The sequence below is a fragment of the Pseudopodoces humilis genome, chromosome 8 (genome assembly GCF_049639895.1).
Source record: "Pseudopodoces humilis isolate 2021_Gansu_Grassland_sample_001 chromosome 8, ASM4963989v1, whole genome shotgun sequence".
Classification (NCBI taxonomy): domain Eukaryota; kingdom Metazoa; phylum Chordata; class Aves; order Passeriformes; family Paridae; genus Pseudopodoces; species Pseudopodoces humilis.
The window spans coordinates 10,759,306-10,778,273 of NC_142207.1; the positions used below are offsets into that span (position 1 = coordinate 10,759,306).

The window sequence follows — 18,968 nt, forward strand, 5'->3', positions numbered from 1 at the left end:
AGCCATTTTTAAAGTGTGCTTTGTTTTAAAGCCCTGAAGATTGATTGAAAGTATTTTTCTTTTAGACACAAAGCTTTAGTCAAAAGGGGCCTGATCTGAGTTACCCTCTGTAAATCAGGATTAGTTCCTGTGAAATCAATGGAGTTGCAATGATACAATACGGAGTGAATTGGAAAAGACTCATGCCCTGACAATAAATAAGGGAGGGACTGTGGGCGATCCCCTGAACGCTGCCCTTGTGCCGGGGTGAAGCCACAAGGCAAAGCAGAATTATACCCTGTCCCTTTGGGCTGCCATGGAATGTCCTGGCTGGGAGATGGGCAGGCAGAGTGGGTTTGTGCTGACACGGGCACTGAGGTTGCAAATCTCAGCTTTGGAGACACTCTGAATGTGCAGACTCCTGCCTTTCCCAGGTCGAGCAGCTCTTTGCCCATCTCCTGCCACTGCCACTACAGTCAGGGAAGCCCACGAGCTGAGAAAGCCTGATTTAAGAGACAAGAGGATGGTGGCAGAAGTGCTGCTCTACAAAATACCTGTCTGTGGAGCAAATTTCACCAAATCCAGTGTCCCCTAAATTTATTGACCTTTTTCTCTAGAGGACTGTAGAGATTCACTGTGTGGAGTAGAAAAGGGGAAAAAGATGCCCCATCACTGGCCCTTGGGGCTGTGCAGAGGCTCAGAGGACAGGTTTTCATGAGGGACAAGACAGATAAACTTGGACAGATAATATTTTTGCACATTTTTATCTCTTTTTAACGTGTCTGCATTGGGCTAGGGAGAAAAATAGCTAAGGTGGTAAAGATGAATCAAGATGAGCAAATAAAGAATTGAAATGATATGTCCTGTCTGAGATTTCAGTTTAACTGGGGATTTGAGCTCTTGTCTCTCGTCTGCACTGAAACCTTGACAGCTGATTTCTTGAGCCCTAAGCCATTCTGAGCAGACAGTCTAATAAGAACAGCTCTTTTTATAGCATTTAACTGTATCTAAATGGCTTAAGGCGAGGGCAAGTTCCAGCACCGCAAAGCACCACTAGTCTGGGCTGTGCTTGGGATGTGCAGTGTTTTTGTGGTCTGGATGGGGTCTGGCCCTAAGCACTGGTCATACTCCAGGCTTCACAGTGAAAATCTGCAGCTTGGGCAAAATTGGAGGCTTGGATTTGGCTACCCCCAGTAAAATGAAAACATTTCATTTCATTAAAACACTTCATAACTTCTGGACTCTCCCAGGCAGTTACGAGCTTGCTCTTGGCATACAGCTGCCCTGTGCTTGCCCATGGCACTGCTTCACATTAGGAGTATGGGGTTCTTTTTGGAAATAAATTTGCAGCTGGGAATTACTAAGTTAGATTCTTAAAATACTGAGAAAAAGTGAACAATGCAGCCTGGGAAGGGACAGGTTGAAGGACTAAGATTTTTCAGTGTTATCCACTGTCTCAATCAATATTGTTCAGCTCTAGGGCTCTGATTTCTGTTGCCCTTGATCAAGCTGGCACTTACCCACTGGCTCTGACTCCAGTAAGAGACTAACTCAGGGCTGCACATCACTGGTTTTCCTCAACTTTCCAGCACACAAGAGTTCCACACATTTGATGAATGCAATTGGATGTAGGATATAGAGAACACTGTGAAGGATATGAGTTTTTTATAATGTTCCGTTTTCACCTTGATTTGGTCATTTATTACTTTCCACTTCAAGTTCAAAACCATTATTTTCATGCACACTTTGAATTTCCCTATGACGATAAGGAAGAGAAGATGGAACTTTACCCCAGATACTGGTTACAGCTTTCTAAGGAACACTGAAGTCTCTTGGACTGTGGTAAAATCTCCCAGGGAAAGTGGCAGAAATCCAGATACTTGGCACATTTTACAACTAGTCCAGACAAAACACTAGTAAATGTACTTTGTTTTGGCACAGAATAGGCTGTGGGATGTTATGAAGCTTTTCTGTATGCAACTTTTTATCATTTCATGACCATAATGAGTGTGAAACTTGAATTTACTCATCTGCTGATTGCACACCACATAGGGCTCTACAGGACCATAGGACCCTATCATATGTCTTTGTTTTAAGATTTATTTTTTCACCTAGATTGAGATCATTGTTTGGATGATTAGTACATGAAAATAGCCATATTGGCTCAGACTAGAAGTCTGTCTAGTTTAGTACCTTCTTTCTAGGATTAGCAAGTAATGGCTGCACTGGGAGTAGTAGAGCATGCATAAAGTGAGATTTCCATGACTGTCTTTTCCAGTTTCCAGCAAGGATATCTGACAGTGAAAAAGCCCTTTTGCCTTTTGTGCATTTCCCACAACAACCATCTCCTATCTAAGGAAAGTTTGGCTTTGACTTTAAGTGTATCCGAAAGCTGTACAAAATGCATCTCCCTGGCCTTCACCTCTCTGTGCTGCGCTTCGTTTATGGATCTTTACTGGAAAAAAAGGATCATATAATCCAGTGGCCAAAAATATAACGTGAAGCTTCATCATCAATAATTTTTATTACAGTGTGGCTCATTCAACATGTCCATCATGTGAGGTGCCACAGTACTCAGTGGTGTACACCCTGCAGTATGTTTCTGCTTAATGACTAAATGCTTTGCTGGCCTGAGCTTTAAATGATTTCACATCTCTTCCTTCTGCCAGTCCCATTTTTTAATTTAACATTATATTTGCTGTGTTTTTAAAAACAGACACCCTCTGTAGTAAAGTGCTGTATAACCTCTTTTGGAGAGCTGGAAAGGGATTTTATATATCACTGCATAAAATCTGCATGTATATGGGATGGAAAAAAACATGAAATGTTGTAATGTCTCACTCACACTGCTTGGGAAACCAAGTCCCTAGAACTACCCCGAGCCCTGAATGCCAATGCTATTTTCAGTCAGAGGTATGGAGCTGCTGCTGAGGACGTGCAGAATGGATGCACTGGCAGCTCATCTTTATGCATGTTTAAAATCACAGAGAAATATAGTTAAGAATAAAACATGGGATCCATTTTTCAAACCAACTGTCTCCCATTTCTGGTGTAAGAAATCCCTTATGGCTCTTGTGATGCCCGAAGACCTTTACAAGTTTCTTCCAGCTCCTTGATGTCACAGTATTGTCTTCTATATTGGAGTTTGCTCCATGCCATGAGCTGTCATTGTGCATCAGTGCCTCATGTTACCTTCCATCAGCCTGCCTGTTTCAGGTCACTGAAAGTGTTTTAGAGACTCCAAACAAAAATATAGAGGTATCAGGTACTGCAGATGTTGACTGCTACACTAACTTTATGAATGACATCTGCAGGAATTCAAAATCTCATTATGTGTGAATTTAATCAGAATCAGCTTTATCACTAGGTAAGATTTAAAGGTAGGAGACTCTATTTGTTTGACAAGATGTGTTTGCAATAATTGAGCAAAGTTACATAGGAAAATATACTATGCACATCAGTAAGATTAAATTTGGCAATGCAGATTTTCTTAAGCTGCAGCATCATCTTGGGGAGCTTGTGGCATGGGCTAATTAATCCTCCATCCTCTGCCTCAGGCCTGGTAGGCCCAGGGGGAATTTTTAGAGCTGTGCCATTACTGCTACTGTTGTTAAAAATGCTCACGTAGAAAAGGCATGACTTTCCTCTCTCCTCGCCTGAGAGTGAATTCTTCTCCTCTTTAGCTGTGCCTCAGCTCTTGTGACTGAGAGCTATAGCATCCCATAATAATGAAGGCAATTGACTCACTTCTTCTAAATTATTCTAATTTTTATGTTACCTCAATTAGCACTTTTCTGGTAAGACCTTTGTACTGGCTAGTTTTATTTCAAGACATTTAGAGAAGCAGTGGTCAGATATATGAATCACATGTTAGAACAGTGTTAATTGTCCATGTGTTTTCGTGGTGACTGATGCTGGCCTTTCCTTAGCAATCTCTTGAATTTAGCATGGAATTTACTATGGACACATTATGAAATTGAGGAGGGAGGTGTCCACATTGGGGGAATCATTTACACCTGGGATATTTGAAATTTCATGTTGTCAGTGCCAGCTGTTGCACACCAGGAGCTTTATAAGACACATACCCCAAGGGTACAGAGAGACAGGTATTTAGGGAGCTGTGCACTTCTCCTCTTTAGGGTTGTAAATTTGGGTGGTTTTTATTTGTTTGGTTGGTTTTTGTTGGTTGGGTTTGGTTTGGTTTGGTTTGGTTTGGTTTGGTTTGGTTTTTTGTGCTGTTTGTGGAATATTATCTTATGTACTTAAGCACAAGTGGGATTGGTAGGAAAGGGGAGCTCCAGCCTTCCCCGTGTTACATGCTCTGGATAGGCATTCACCTTTCTGAAAGTGGAGCCTTTCTGAAAGTGGAATTATTTGTATTTCAGGTATCCTCCGTGGGCCTGTCTTGGAAGCTAGATCTGCAGCTGCCCTTCAGTCATGATTGTTTCAAGATTAAAGGCCATTTCCCTGTCATTGCCAAGCCTTTTTCTTCTTGCTTTTCATCTCTCAGCATCACAGAATGTACCTGAATACACTGAAGCTGAACATCAGGAATGTGTTAGAAAAGAACACCCCACAATTTCTTTTGAAGGTAAGAGCTTCTGTTCCTGTTTCAGATTCCAATTGGATGATTCATTTAGGTTTAGTCTGTGCTGTTTTTCCTTACAACTGTGATCCACAGGCCAGGGGAAGTGGCCTGACAAATAATTTTCCCTTTGATGCTTTACAGTGTTTTAATTCTGAGGTTTCACAGCAGTCACTTAATTCAAGCAGTTTTGGGACTACCGGTCTAAGAATCTCAATTTTTCACTCTGTTACAGGCTCCCTGTAATCTTGTTCCATGCTGAAACTGTGTTTCAGTTTCCTTTTCTCTGAGTGGTTTAAGTAATGCCTCACCTGGCTTGCTGGAGCCAGACACTTAGTAAGTGAAAGTGATAGAGAATTTGGACACTCATGAATGTAAGAGAAGTGAGTTGATTTAAAATTGCAGGGAGTGGCTGTGCTTTTGTTTGTAGCATTCCTGAATTGGTTTGGTTTTATTATGTATTTGTCACCTGGGCTAGTAGTTTTTCTGTCATTCATCTGAGCATTTAAGTGAAGTGTGAGAGGGGGCCTTTGTGTTGCAATGGCCAATTCTTTTCCTGCTCTTTTGAAGAATGGGATTTCTCTTGTCCTTATCCCAGTCAGATTTTCCATGAACGTACATTTCATGTACTCCTCAATTGTTGTCTGGATAATCTGTCCACTTACCCACACAACAGCTAGATCTTTATATTGGTACCACTATTATTTGAAAATTCACTCCAGACTAGTGTGTTAAACTCTGTGCCAGCACCAGCAGCTGCTGAGTCTTCTTGCTAAAAATGGTTTCCTCCAAAATGTTGGAATATTGATTTTGGTTCCCATTTAAGACTTTGCAATACATCTCCAGTTACACTCTTTGCTAAAGGGAATTGAGTACCCTGCAATGTGTCTCTAGTTACGTTCTTTGTTAAAGGCAATTTAGTTGTGGTTTTGTGACCTTTGAGATAGGGTTTCCAGGAAGAAAGTAGTCAAAGGCTTCCTTGCTGACCTTTCAGGGTTCTTCTAGACAGCTTTACTATTCTTCACAGAGGAGGAAACTCTTGTCTCTTAATTTGGAAAGTTTAAGAGATTTCTTGTCTGTTTTCCATTATCCATGCCTTAAAGGTTTAAGTGGATTAAAATAAATTAGCAGAATCTTTAAACCTACATGATACGGTACTGGCTCTAACCTTGCTCTGGTAAATAGACCTTGATTTTAATCACTAAATAAATCTAACTATCTGTTTTAACTGGGGAGGGCCAAAAAGAGAAGCCCTTGCTGTTAAAAAACAGTGAAATTCAGTTCAGTATATAAAAAAATAATGATAATATTATAGGTATGGAAAAGAGAAAAAATGTTGCTCTCTCTATTAACCAGGAACACCAAACTTTCAGTTTACAGAGGATGTGTCTGTGCAATCCTGCACTGAGGTAAATCATTCTGCAGGGAATATTAAAAGCCCCAGTTCCTGAAGTTGAGGAATTGGTGGGCATTTCTTGGCACTCAATATGAGTGCTACTCTGCAGAGTTGATGGCTGTGTAAATATGCTCATAATCTGCCAGTTTGCTTTGTTTTAATAAGGCATGAATATTTCACAGGAAAAAAAAAATCTGTCCTTTACTTTCACTGTTCTTGTTTTCTTCCTTTCTTCAATGATGGAGGGCAAAAACTGGTGAGTTAATTAGAACCTGACAATTGTGCAAAAGAAAGATTGAAATTGAAGATGCATCAAGAAAATGTCCCAGATTATCATTTCAGTTTCTTAAACCCGAGTTAGATTCAGAGTTATGTTTTTTCACAGCACCTGTTTCCTTATGATTGTTCATGATACAATTTAATCTTGCATTTTCTGCTTCAAAGCTCAACTGGAAAATACACAGGAATTAAATTAAAGGCACCTTTTGTCCACTGCACATAACTTTTAAGGTCTGGTGAAGAGAGATCACATGTCCAAAACCACACCTCAGCTCATAATTTGATTTCTCTTAAAGCTGTACCCTGTTCTGATGCCACCATGCAGGTTTAGGCTGCAGTGGTAGGCAAGTAGGGGAATCTAAATTTTATGTGGTGTTCCCAGATTGCTCTGAGGATGTCTCTGCTTAACAGTGTGGCTCAGGGGCTCTGCGGGTCTCCAGATGCATTGACTCATGATTCACAACCTGGTACACAATGGGAGTGTGTAATGACTGAAAGAGTGACCCCAGCAGAGCCCTTCTGATGCTCCTGCTGCCAGGGGAAAGGATTATGTTACACCAGCAATTTTCTGTGGATGGGCCATAGTAATAATAAGGCCTCTGACCAGTCAGTCATACGGGGTACATTAATTTACTTCCAGAATGAATAGGTTAACAAAACAGTTTATGTTACAAAGGGGTTGAATAGCTTCTTTTTCACAACCTTGCTAGCCAGGCTTCCCCTCACCAGACAAATGGGATGCCATAGCATGTTTTGTGTTCTCTAGTCTTCAGTTCCCACTCTGCTCGTGCTCAGTCTCTTTTTTTTATACTTTACCCCTAGATTATATTCTTAACATCCAACAGACTGGATAATATCTTTGTTTCTGTTTATTTTTCCCTTATTTCTTGAGTCATTCTGTATTTTTTATGTTGTTCATATTGTATCTCTTCCACACTAGCCAATCATCTGTTTGAATTGGTATCTCTGTCTTGCAATGAGAGTGGGTAAGAAAGATAGAATCCAGTACATGTCCTACTCATTTAAACAGAAAGGAGACTATGTATGTAAAGTGCTTTTACTTTAGCTGTGTTCAGACCTGAAGAAATGCCAGTTTCTTTACAGACTACATTCCCAAAATTATTTGTGCCATTACTTGTGACGTAGAGAAAATGGTCTGGACAAGTTGGGGACATAAATTCTGGTTCTAGATATACACGCTTTAAATGCTGAAGATAACATTTGCTCTGTCACAAGAGATGTGGGCTGGGGAGGGGCCATGAGCTGAATGGTTTTTCCTTGCAGCCTGCATGGAGATACTGAGGGACACTACAGGAATTTTGTGCTGCAAACACCATCCTGTGTGTTTGCACAGTACCAAACTAACACAATGGTGCCCCAGTTTCCCCGGGGCTTATAAATGGTGCTCATTGTGCAGTTCACCAGCAATAATAACGTACCCAGACTGGGATTTTCATAATTAGATTGTTCTACTCTGTGCTTATAGGAAATCCAGTTAAAGTTTGATTTCCCTTGTTAGATCAATAGGAAAATGATCTTCTACCTCCCAGGAGGCTGTTTCTGTGTCTTACTACCTATTTGACTGTTAGTGGGTAGCTACATTAAGGATCTTGCATGCTTGTTTGTTTTTCAGTGAGTTGAGAATTTAGTTGAGAGTTTAGTGAAACAAGTCAAGTGTATTCTTAGTGCATCCCTTTTTATTTATACATGCATGTACACATGCATCCAAGTCCCATTTCACAAAGCAGTTTGTCATCCCAGCGCAGCTCCCCTGTGGTCCACTCTGGTAAGCCAAACACCAGAGAATTTATTTCTACTTCTTGTCAATCATGTTCATATTTCTCTCCTTTTCTGTATGGATTTTACTGCCAACAGATCCGTGCCTGCATTTGCAATTGTGCTGTGCCTGTGTCGTACTGTCCTGGTTGCCAGCAGTACACTTCATTGTTGTACAGCTCCTTCTTGGAAGTAAAGCACCTTTGCTATTCCTTAAAGACATTTGGATCACCTTTGTAATGTGCCTCTTGGGAAAACCAGAAACATCTTCCATGCCAATTCTATATAAGGTTTTTTATTTCAAGAGCCAGAGCCATGAGGGACATGCATTCATGTTTGTAATGGCTGCAGAGTGTTTGGCTTCATCTTGTTTACCAAGGAAGTGCTTGAAAGTTTGCAAACTCGTCTCTGTTATGTGAATCATTAGGATGTTCACAACTTCACTTGAAATGGGTTTTAGTCAGGCAGGTTTCCACCTGCAGTTTCTACCATTATTTAGTTCTCATTAATTTCATCCATTAAATCAATATGCTCAGGAAAGAGTATGATAACTTCCCAGGTTTTTTCTCTGTTCTATTTCTCAGGGCTTTTTCCCCTGGGTCGTGGCTGTTAGGGTAAGTAAGGAAGAACAAAATTTGTCCCTGCTTTAATAATTGCTGCCTGTCTTCATCCACAAAAACACCTCAGCTGACCCCATGCTGTGGCACAGGACAGAGGTGGACTTGGTTAAATAGCTTATATCTCAGATCTGCTCAGGACTACAAATCTCAGCTTTGCAGACTGTATCATTATGGCTGGTGTGAGTTCTCAATGTGTGGCATTTGATCCATTGTCTAATCCTCAATCTCTCCTAGATGCAGACAAGTTGCTCTGTTGCCTCAGGTTTTCAAAGTGATTTAGTTTGGGAGTGTTTAAATCTGGAGGTTTACTTCAGACTGTATGTAATTATTACCTCCTACCAGATAAATGTGATTCAGGTGACTTGAATATATGTATATATAATAATATATATATTATATATACTAATAATATATTTGCTATGTATTTTCTCACTATTTTATTTCTTTAAACAACATTTTATTGAAATGTGGCCAGATTCAAACACTGAAACCTGTGGGGAACAGCTAAATGTTTTCTTGTATTGAAAGCAAAAGCAATTTTAACTTTGTGGGCTGAAGGATAATAAGGTATGATTTATTTGTTTAGAAAGTTCTTGACATTTCACCAAACACCCCCACTATTGTTCAATTGGTCACTAATACATTATTCCATTTACTGTATACTGATGGGAAAAAAAGCACATTAGCATTCATCAACTCCAAAGGCCAGCTGGGAGAGCCCCATAGGAAATTCTGGTCAAGATTTACACTTCTGTTGAGCAAGTGAGATTCTGACAATCCAAACCAAAATTTTATTGTGAGGTGAAGTATTAGAGGTGTATCTATATAAGGATTAAGGGAAGGTGCAATACATTATAGGAGAATTGTCTTCTACCTCATAGCCTTGCTGTCCTTGGTTCTCCATAAAGGAAGTCTAAACATTAACTAATGATGGAGTTTCAACTGGAAACTGGTGGCATCCTGTGGGTGATTCAGAATATTTGACCTTCAGTGCATTTCAGTATGGGCTTTGTTTCTATTAAGCAAGGCTTGTAGCAATTTTCCTCTAATTTTGAAAAATAGAACTATGACAAATGGAAACTAGAACTTTCCTCTTTAAATTTGTTTTAGAATTTGTTTGAAAGTTGTGACTGATAAAGCCATAAATATATAGTAGATAGGGAAATAATTACTCTCAGGCAAAACTTCTGAAAATTACACCCAACCACTCTCAATATATTTTTCATTTCACGATAATAACAGTAATGATGATAGTTCTTTAATACTTCCTCATTAATGGTGTCCAAGGCACTTCACAAATAATTGCAAGGAGATTTGATTAAAAGAATTACTCAGTGTGCTGTTTCTTGGGACCTCAGGAAGAAAGGGAAGGTTGGAAGAATGCCCTTCATTCACAAAATGCTTTAGATGAAATGAATCATGACAAGCAGGAGAGAAAAGGAAGACTTGGCTGTGAAACTTCAGGAAGTGAAGTTTCCAAGTAACTTACATATGGGAGTGAGGGAAGGTAAAGCTCTAAAGAGGTGCAACAGCTCAAGTGAAGGAGCAGCCTCTGACCATGAGCAGTGACGTTGATGAAAGGGAGGCATCTTCAGCAGTGGGACTGACTGAGGTAGACCCACAGCAAGGAAGAACAGGTACTCAGGTCACCATTATTCATGGGCCAAGGCCATGAAAAACTCATGTGAGCAACAGAGGAGCTGATTGATATTTTCCAGAGGTACCACTGGTGTAGCTGAGGCTAACAGCAGCATGTGCAATGTCCTGTCTTTGGCACAGGGGATGGATCTAGGACATAGCGATGGGCAGCCTTTGTTTCGGCTCCCTGGCACACATCAGAGAAAGGGTAGAAATCTAAAGTGAAGTGCTTATCTTCTTTTTCTGTGGTTCAATGCAAACAAAGACATCCCTTGGAGAGACCTCATTTTCAATTTCAAATCTTACTTAATATAGTTCCCTAACTGAACAAGTTTGTGATACAGTAATGGTACAGCAGACTGCATTTATTTAGCACATCTGCTTCTGGTGAGTGTTAACATATCACATTCTCCTAAAATCTTCCATTCAAGGATGACAGTGTGCTTTGATAAAGTTCACTTTAGTACTAGCAATCTCATAAGAAATATTCTTGTTTTATCATAAAGGGTTGACCCTGGAAAGCCCACAGATTCAATTCAGTCAGGTTCTGAATATGTACTTTCCTTGAAGTCAGTGAGGTTGTTTACTATTAGCTAGTTTCCAATTTAAAACACTAATTCTTATGAGAACAGCCTAATTTCAAAATTCTTTCAGGAATTTACAGCCTGTGCCCTCCTTCCTTGCTGTGACTTCCTCATGGTGGGAGCTTTGTCTGTAGAAGACAGGAATCCTCGTAAGCTTGGCAGCTGCACAGCACAAACTGCATTTTAAACTGGGTATCTCCAGTTCAGTCTTTGGTTAGCCAGCAAGGAAGATCACCTTCTGCTTCAGATGTTCACCACAGTCAGACACTTCTGCTTCTGCAGCAGATCTGGTTACCTACAAGAAAAATTCAAGGACAGTTTAGCCCTGCTTTCTCTGCCTTCTCCTACCTTCTCACTAGTGAAAATGGTTGTCCTGAATATTGCACCACTGCTGCTGGCACAAATGGCTGATTTAGACATCCAACTGTAAGGATAGTGAAAAAAATTTGCCTCCAGGTGTGGAGGAGGCAGACTGAAGGATCCTTGAATAATGACAAAGGGGTGTTGTTTTTTTTCCTCCATCAGACTGCAGTGGTTGTAGGAGCCAGGATGCAACTTGCTTTCTTGTCTGAAAAGAGGGATTATACTGATCAGAATGTCACAGGATGCTGCAAGTGATGCATGAGCACTCACTTTATCTTTCTCAGTGAGGGAGATTGCGTGACAGCTGCGGGGCTTGTCTCAGTAAACAACAGATCACAATACTTTTACACTCTGCAACATCCTCAGGAGAACAAGAAGTCTGGGTTTGCTCACAACGGGGCTGTGTGTGGCACTGCTTAGCCAAGTTTCACCAGCTGGTGGTGGGGTACAAGGATGTATGTGGCCGTGTGACACTGCGTGGGGTTGCAGGCAAGGTGGTTGAGGAGGGAAGTGTTAGGTGTTTGCCTCAGCTGACAGCCAGCTGAGGAAAGCCAAATACATTCTTTCCATAAAGTCCTGTGCTATGTAGACACACGCTTTTGGTCCTGTAAATCTGAGGCAGGGCAAATGTACATGCTTATATCTTGTGGATACACATCCATATCCAACACTCTTGAAGCACTGTGGCATCCCCTCTTGCTGTTTATTGGCCATGGCCAAGGAGAACCTGAAATGGTGTATTTGAGTCACCAACCCTGGAGGTATTTAAAAGGAGAGTAGATGTTGCCCTTGGGGATGTAGTTCAGTGGTGGACTTGACAGTGCTGAGTTAATGAACTTGGTAGCTGGACTTGATCTTAGAGGTCTTTTCCAACCTAAATGATTTTATGTTAGTTGGGGATTGAGGTCTTGGCGGGCCTGAGCTATAGGAACCATGCTGAAGAGAGCCTCTCTTGAATCACAGGGCTTCTTTCCAAATCCCCAGCCTGAGGCCTGGGGACCTACCAAGTGAAAGTCTCCTGTCTCCTGGAAGTCAGGAAGAGCTTTGCCCTGGGTCAGGTCTGGATGGAACTTCTGCCCACTCTTCACTATGTGCAAATTAGGAACCCAAGTGAAACAGAGAGGGATGGAACAGAGCTGCTGCATACTGTAGAAATGTGCCAGATTGGGAATGTGAATTGCAGTCCTTCAATATCTTTCCTTGAGGTGGCCCCAGGACAATTTACCAGCATATTGTTCCATACTGGAAGTGAGCACTAGTTCATGCTTATTATTTAATGTTTGCTTTATCTGGGATCCCTGGGCTCTTCCTCATATATTGGTGTGTTTTGCCAGCTGCTCCATATTAATAATAAAAAAGTAAATAAGCAGCTATAATTGTACTTTTGCAAAAATTGGGTTTGGACTAAGTTCTTTATTGTTCATATTGAAAAAATGTAGCAACACTTGTTTTGAAGAAATGATTAAAATTTAGGAATTAAAGAGTCAAAATGCTTGGTATGCAATACGCAATACTTAGTGCCTTCTGTACATCACATGTGTTACAGATAATTACACCTTGATGCACCAGCCAGTATCCCTAAACCCATGTAACAATTGGTACCACTGAGACATTAAATAGTTTCATGATTTCCTCAAGAACTCCTGTGTCAGTGCTATTGGGCTCTTGGGACCATGCCTATGTCTCCAGCTGTTATTTCTGTTTTGAGATGGAAGAAGCTCAGCAAGATCAGTTCAGAGAGAAGCTGTAGACATCAAGGGAAGAGGCACAAATCATCCAGATATTTAAATGTTACTATGTTTTTTGTGATTCCTATGGCTCTGTGGATGCAAGACCTGAGTCTTTGGTTTGGGGATTTTTTTCCTTCAGGATGGTAAAAAAACAGAGCCTTTTCTTCTGTCCTGCTCCATTCCTTGGTAGCTAAGGGATAGAACTATTCATTCTTTTATAAGACCAAGAGAAAAAGAGAAGAAAAAAAAAAGAGAGAAGAGAAAAAAATCTTTCTTTTTCCAATCATCTTCTATCCACATATTCTGGGACAGTTTGGAGAGGTACATTAGCAACTCTTGCTTCTCAGATCTCATGGAAAAGGAATGGCTCACTGCAAACTGCTATCACAGTGACTCACAGGCCACTCATGGGTTAGTTCATTGTTCTTTCACCTGAGAAGGGGCTTTGTAGTTGGTCAAGACAGGAAAAATTGTTTGAGTAGGCAGGAAATTAGGTAGAAACGTGTCTAGAAGGTGAAGATTGCTAGGAAAGAAAGCAGGAATGGGAGGAGAGGTGAATATGGGGTCAGAAGGGTAAACTGAATGAAACCATGAAACTGAGACAGCTGGAAGAACATCTGAGCTAGGTTTAGGTATTGAGGGGAGAGAGAAGGAAACTGCTGGTTTGACCCATTTTGTAGGAGGGCATGTATTCTGTCAACAGCCTTCTAAGTCCTCAGAGCTGTGAGTGGAGATCAGAGATTTAAGAAGACAGTGACACTGGAAATTGCAGCAGTTGGGATGAGGACATATTTAATCTACAATTAAAGGTTTCAATGGATCAGGTTTAAAGAAAGAAAGAAAGAATACCAGTAATGAGGTGGAGGTGGTGATGGGAAGACAAGACAGCAGGGTGATGTGTGTGTGTAGGAGGACTTCTTGGGTAAAGCCAGATTGAGTTTTTTGGCCTCATAAGTAAAGTTGAGCTCTGAGTGCTGACACATTTGTTTGCTCAGCTCTGCCCATGTGGCAAAAGATTTCTGCCTCCCCTGATAAATTTGCTAAATTGTGGAGTGGTTTAGCATTGTGGAAGGTACTCTTAAAACTCAGCATGGAGTGGGAGTAAAAGTTAATGTCCAAAGTCTATTGCACTAACCTGTGGTGTGACCTACAACTGAGAGTTAAAAATTAAAATTAAGCTGATATTAAAATATGATTAATTGCCAGTCCAATAAAGATAATTCTGTAATTTCAGTGTAACTTCTATGCATTCTTGGAAATTTCCACACTTGCTGCACTCGAGAAGACAGGCGATAGCATTGCTAGGTAATCATTAGCTTTCTCAGTTTTGGTTACAGCCTTGTTTGCCTTGTCTCTGATGGGTCTTGTCAGGGGCCCACACAGAATGGAAACTGTGGCCTCAGTCTTAGCAGGCCACTGTCTACTTAATGGAAAATCTCTAAATACTGAGGATAGTTGAGGCAGAGGATGGTTGGAGATGGTAGGTTTTATTCTAAAAAGGGGACATTTGATCAGTCTATACCAAGTCGAGAGCCTGAGGCCTTTCCTGGTCTTACACTATGATTTGCCTCTCTTGGTCATGGTTCAAATCCAGTATTGAGAGTCCTCCAGCATAGTGGGTGGTCTGAAATAAAACTGTTTGAGTACTTGCAAAAAGTATCTGCCAATCACTATATATAATCTGCCCTGTGCCAAGCCTGAAGCAAACTGAAAGGGGAGGATATTGTATAAGTTACAGAAGTCATGGCTGTCATCTGGGCCTTGCCAGAAGAGTTCCAATACTCAAACACAGTAATTAAGCATGTCCTGAACTAGTAAACTGTGTTAAGAGAATTTAGAAGAGACCATGCTGAAGCAGTAAGGGAAGCATACGATGTGTGCTCAAGTTAGCACTGTACAAAAGTAGGTCTGAGTATCTGCAGAACAGGTACTTCTTTATTGCCATTGAGTCTGACAGGTCCAAAGTGCTGTGTATGCTCTACTTCATTGCACAAACTTTTACTGTTGAATCAGCCTGTTTTACACAGCCTTACATAAGGTATGGGATTCAGGTTATCTTTTCTGGAATGGGGACCCTCTGAATTTATCTCTCTTAAGGTCATTTTATGATCTCTTTGAGGCTTTTCTGTGCAGTCCTAGGATAGGAGCATGGTTAGTCTGTGCTTCTGGGTATACCCTCATTTTACACAAAGAATCTTTGGTCCTGTTCAGTTCAGGGTTTTTTTGCTTCAAATAGGAAATCCTTGCTGAGAATTATTTGCAAGAGCTGTTCTTGAATAGCACTGTGGGTAGCCCTACTCCATGCACTTTCAATGGCTTTGCAATTTCAAGGCACGGGCGTTTAACCTCTCTGCTCTCGTGTGATGTGTGCTGGACACACAAAGCTGTTTTACAGCCTGCTGGGGATGGGAGCGACAAGTGGGCTTGAGTGAGATGAAGCAGTGAATGCTGTCCTTCGGACAGGGAAGCCTTAGCTCAGTGTTTACATATTTCCTTCCTCCAAAACACACAGAGTAAGGGTGAGGTGGGGAGCAGCTGCTTTTGAGAAGATGAAGACTCAAGTATTACCAGGTTTACCATATCTTTAGAAGCTGATCCAAAACCCATCAAACTAAGTGGAAAACCGCCAGTGATTTGTAAAGCTTCTGGATCAGGTCCTTAAACCCATCTCTCGCAGTTTGGCTTGCTGTCTTTTGTGCAGCTGAGTAATACTGGTCCCAGCCCTGTGATCTCAGGAAGTCAGAGCAATGTGCTAGAGGCTGCAGGGACCACCCTCTGAAATGGCAGAGGGCCTCTTTTCACCTTGTCTTAGACTTGCATAATAGCTGAGCACATCTGTGCCTGCAGACTTACATTTCCTTCAAAGCTTTGTGTTCTTTGCAGCTGGGTACCTGAACCACCTTGAGCTGTAGAGGGACTTGCAGAGCTTTAGAGGTTCTGAATCAGATATCTGGAGATGGATAGTGTTGGAAACTATTAAACTTTTGTTCATTGGTTTTCATGTGGAGGAAGTGAGAGCATGGATTTTTAACCCCCTGGAAATGATTAAAGACGAGAAACACAAAGGAGGCCTTGATGAACATTTTGCCCCTAAGCCATGTGGTTCCTAGTTTTCCATCTCCTGCTGCTGACATGCAAAGCCAGAGCCTTGGTTTTTAATTTTTCATACTGTTTTTAAACAGATACTTTTGCAAATGTAAACATAGCCCAGCACTGAAGGTTTCCAGTCAAATTAAAGAGTCAGCACTTGAAAAATCAGCCTTCAGAAGAAGGTCAAATACAAGCAATCTCTGGAGTTCATTGGGTCCATATGCGTAAACTGCAGCTAATATGGGGTGGACCTAGGGCAGCATTTACCTTGAAGTTAGTTTCAGAGGGAAGCTGAAAATATTTTTAGGGATGGCTGTGGTCTGAGCAGTAGATTTGAATGTGTTGAATGAAAAAAGACCCATGTTCTGATTCTTGGTTGCAGTTGCATTCTCTCTTAACAGGAAGGAAGAACTTTGGGAAGGAAAATGTGCCATTTGGCATTAATTCTGACAACTTGCATTTATATATTCTTATCTGGGTCCATGCTGGGTTTAATAATCTCCGACTACATGCCTATAAAAGCTTAATTTTGCTATGAGGATGCATGCCTTTCAGCCTTTAATTTAATAACTGGGAAGGGTTTCTTTATAAGTTGTACCACCTGCAGTACTAATAGAAATCAAGACACTGCCTGTTATTTCTGGGGCTTGATTGACATTTGAGCCAACTTGGAAAGATTCAAGCAACCTACTGCCTTTAATTTTTAAAAAAGTATTTTTACCTGTAGTTTGTCAGAGCTTGCATTAAAAGGAAGCACTGATGAGTGTACCTCTCTGAAGTGGTAATCTTCGGCTTAGAGCAGCAGATGAAGAAATATTCTTCCTGCCGCTGCACTCTAATAGTGGGTTAGTTAGTAGGAAAGAGTCAGTAGAAGAGGAGGCAAAATGACAAGAGAAATTACGGCCTAAAAGCAGCATCCTTAAAAGGTATCATCATTTTATAGCAATCCTCTAATCCTATCCCCATCACCAGCAGAAATGCCAGAAGATCTGCACCACATCAGCTAGCTATCCTGCCTGAAAGGTGTTATTGTTGCTGGTTCTGCTGCTTCGTTCAGAAATGTCTCTGCAGCTAAAGAGCTACAGGAAAAGAAGTCAGAGCCCCGTTAGTTAGGAGAATGCCAGAGGTGAAACTGCAGTGCCTCCCTGGTGCTAGTACATCATTAAGGGTCCCTGAGGAGTGTAGGAGGTGGAGATGCTTGAAGGTTAGAGGAGTTATTCCTTAACTCATGCCTTTTCATTGAAGAGCAGAGGAGGTACACGTGTTGTGTGTGGTTACACAGTGTGACAGGAATGCTGAGAAGGGCTGAAATCCTCCAGCTCCCAGCAGTAGAGTTTTTATTATTGGGAGGATGGAGGTCTCGCTGTTGGAGGGGTCCTGGCAGCATCCAGTTAGGCAGGACATGGGGCCAGGCCAGACAGTGTCCAGCTCCGTGGTGAGGGACTACAGGAGCTGTTATGAAACATGGTGGTTATTTGGGGCAGAGGCTGAAGCTCTGTGACAAGGTTCTGCTTTGGAAAGAGAGGCAGGCTATGTAGACTTCATGGACTTTTTATGTGTGTTTTTTTAAGGTTTTAGTAACTTAAGGGCTTATTTAAGGTTCATCCATCCCTGGAGGGAGAAAGGACTTCAAATTGCTCCACAAATATCCCTACATCAAAGTTTTTAAACAGCTGCACATCTATAATCCTGTGAAGCATGCCAAGACACCACAGGCCTTAGTGAGATTCTTCATCAGCATTGTCCTCTTGTCCCTGTGGAAAGGGAAACTAACACCTGCAACAAAGCGTTTGAACCTGAATGCCTTCAGTGAGACTTCTCAATTTATCATTGGAGAGATAAAGTGACAGTGGAACAGGTTTTTTCAGAGCTCTTTTGCACTGGTCTGAACTACATCATTATTGTTATGAGTCATCAGGTCATTGGCCCGTATATTGGTATCCTGTTGGCATGAGACCAGAAGATATTACCATCCATGCTAAGCCTCCTGGATCTTCAACAACCAGTCCTTGAATGAGGGAGGGCTGCTTGTCAACAGGTCACAGAGGGATTACAGTCATACTGATTTGGTCTCATCTGTACCTTGCCCCCTGAGGTATTTGGTATTCTCCATGTATTTTACAGCCAGAGTAGTTACCAGAATAAATTCTCAAGAGAAGTCCTCACAGTAAAGCCGGATGACTTTCTGAAAGATACATTTAAATCTATTCACAGTTATTTTGTGCAATAAAGGTGTAAGGTGAGAGGCTGAAATTCTGTGATCTGTAATATACACAAGGTCAAAGCTGGTAGTGGTATTGAAAGATGGGATGCTGTGAATGCCCCAGCATCCTTCCTGAGGGTACCCTAAAAATAGTAATTCACCTTTTTTCCTTAAAAACATGTATTTTTTTTTTTTTATTACAACAGGACTTCCTGCCCTAGATTGCTTAGTTGATATTAACAGATGTAACTTCTGGAAGAGCTTTGTCTCTTCAAGCAAAGCATAGCCAGATCTATTGCTCTGCATTTAACCTGTGTGATTGCATTTTGGACAGTTGCCTAGATGGGCAAATCCAAGGCAGTTGATAAAGGCAGTCTCAAGCCTGTGCAATTGCTCAGCCACAAAGAGGCTGTGATGACACCCAACATCCCACCATCTAAAAATGGATTTAGCTGATAGGCTGTGAAATGCTGGGTAAAGTGAAACCCGTAGAAGAGAGCCAAAGACCTGAAAGAGAAGGCAAAATGTCATTGAAGCAGCCAGGTCTTGAGTGCAGATCACCAGTACTCTAACTTGGTTCTTCATCAGCTGGCACAACCTTTTCTTTCTGGCAGGCAGCAGTTTCCCTTTGATCAGCACAGAAGGCAAGGCTGGGGAAGTGTTATGGCAAGCAGCCTCATCCCTTTACACCACTTAATCCTGACACTGAAGATGTTTCCTCAGTT

The 18,968-nt window shown here is 41.3% G+C and overlaps 1 protein-coding gene across 3 annotated transcripts in view; it reads left to right on the forward strand.

Moving 5' to 3' along the window:
* SEMA5B (semaphorin 5B) overlaps positions 1 to 18,968 on the forward strand; it is a 264,661-nt gene that overhangs the window by 129,440 nt on the left and 116,253 nt on the right. For all 3 annotated transcript variants that reach the window (XM_005519650.3, XM_088058505.1, XM_088058507.1), the window contains exon 3: positions 4,365 to 4,570. In XM_005519650.3, coding sequence (XP_005519707.1) covers positions 4,417 to 4,570 — 154 coding nt within the window. In that variant the 5' untranslated portion in view covers positions 4,365 to 4,416. The remainder of the gene's footprint in view (positions 1 to 4,364; positions 4,571 to 18,968) is intronic.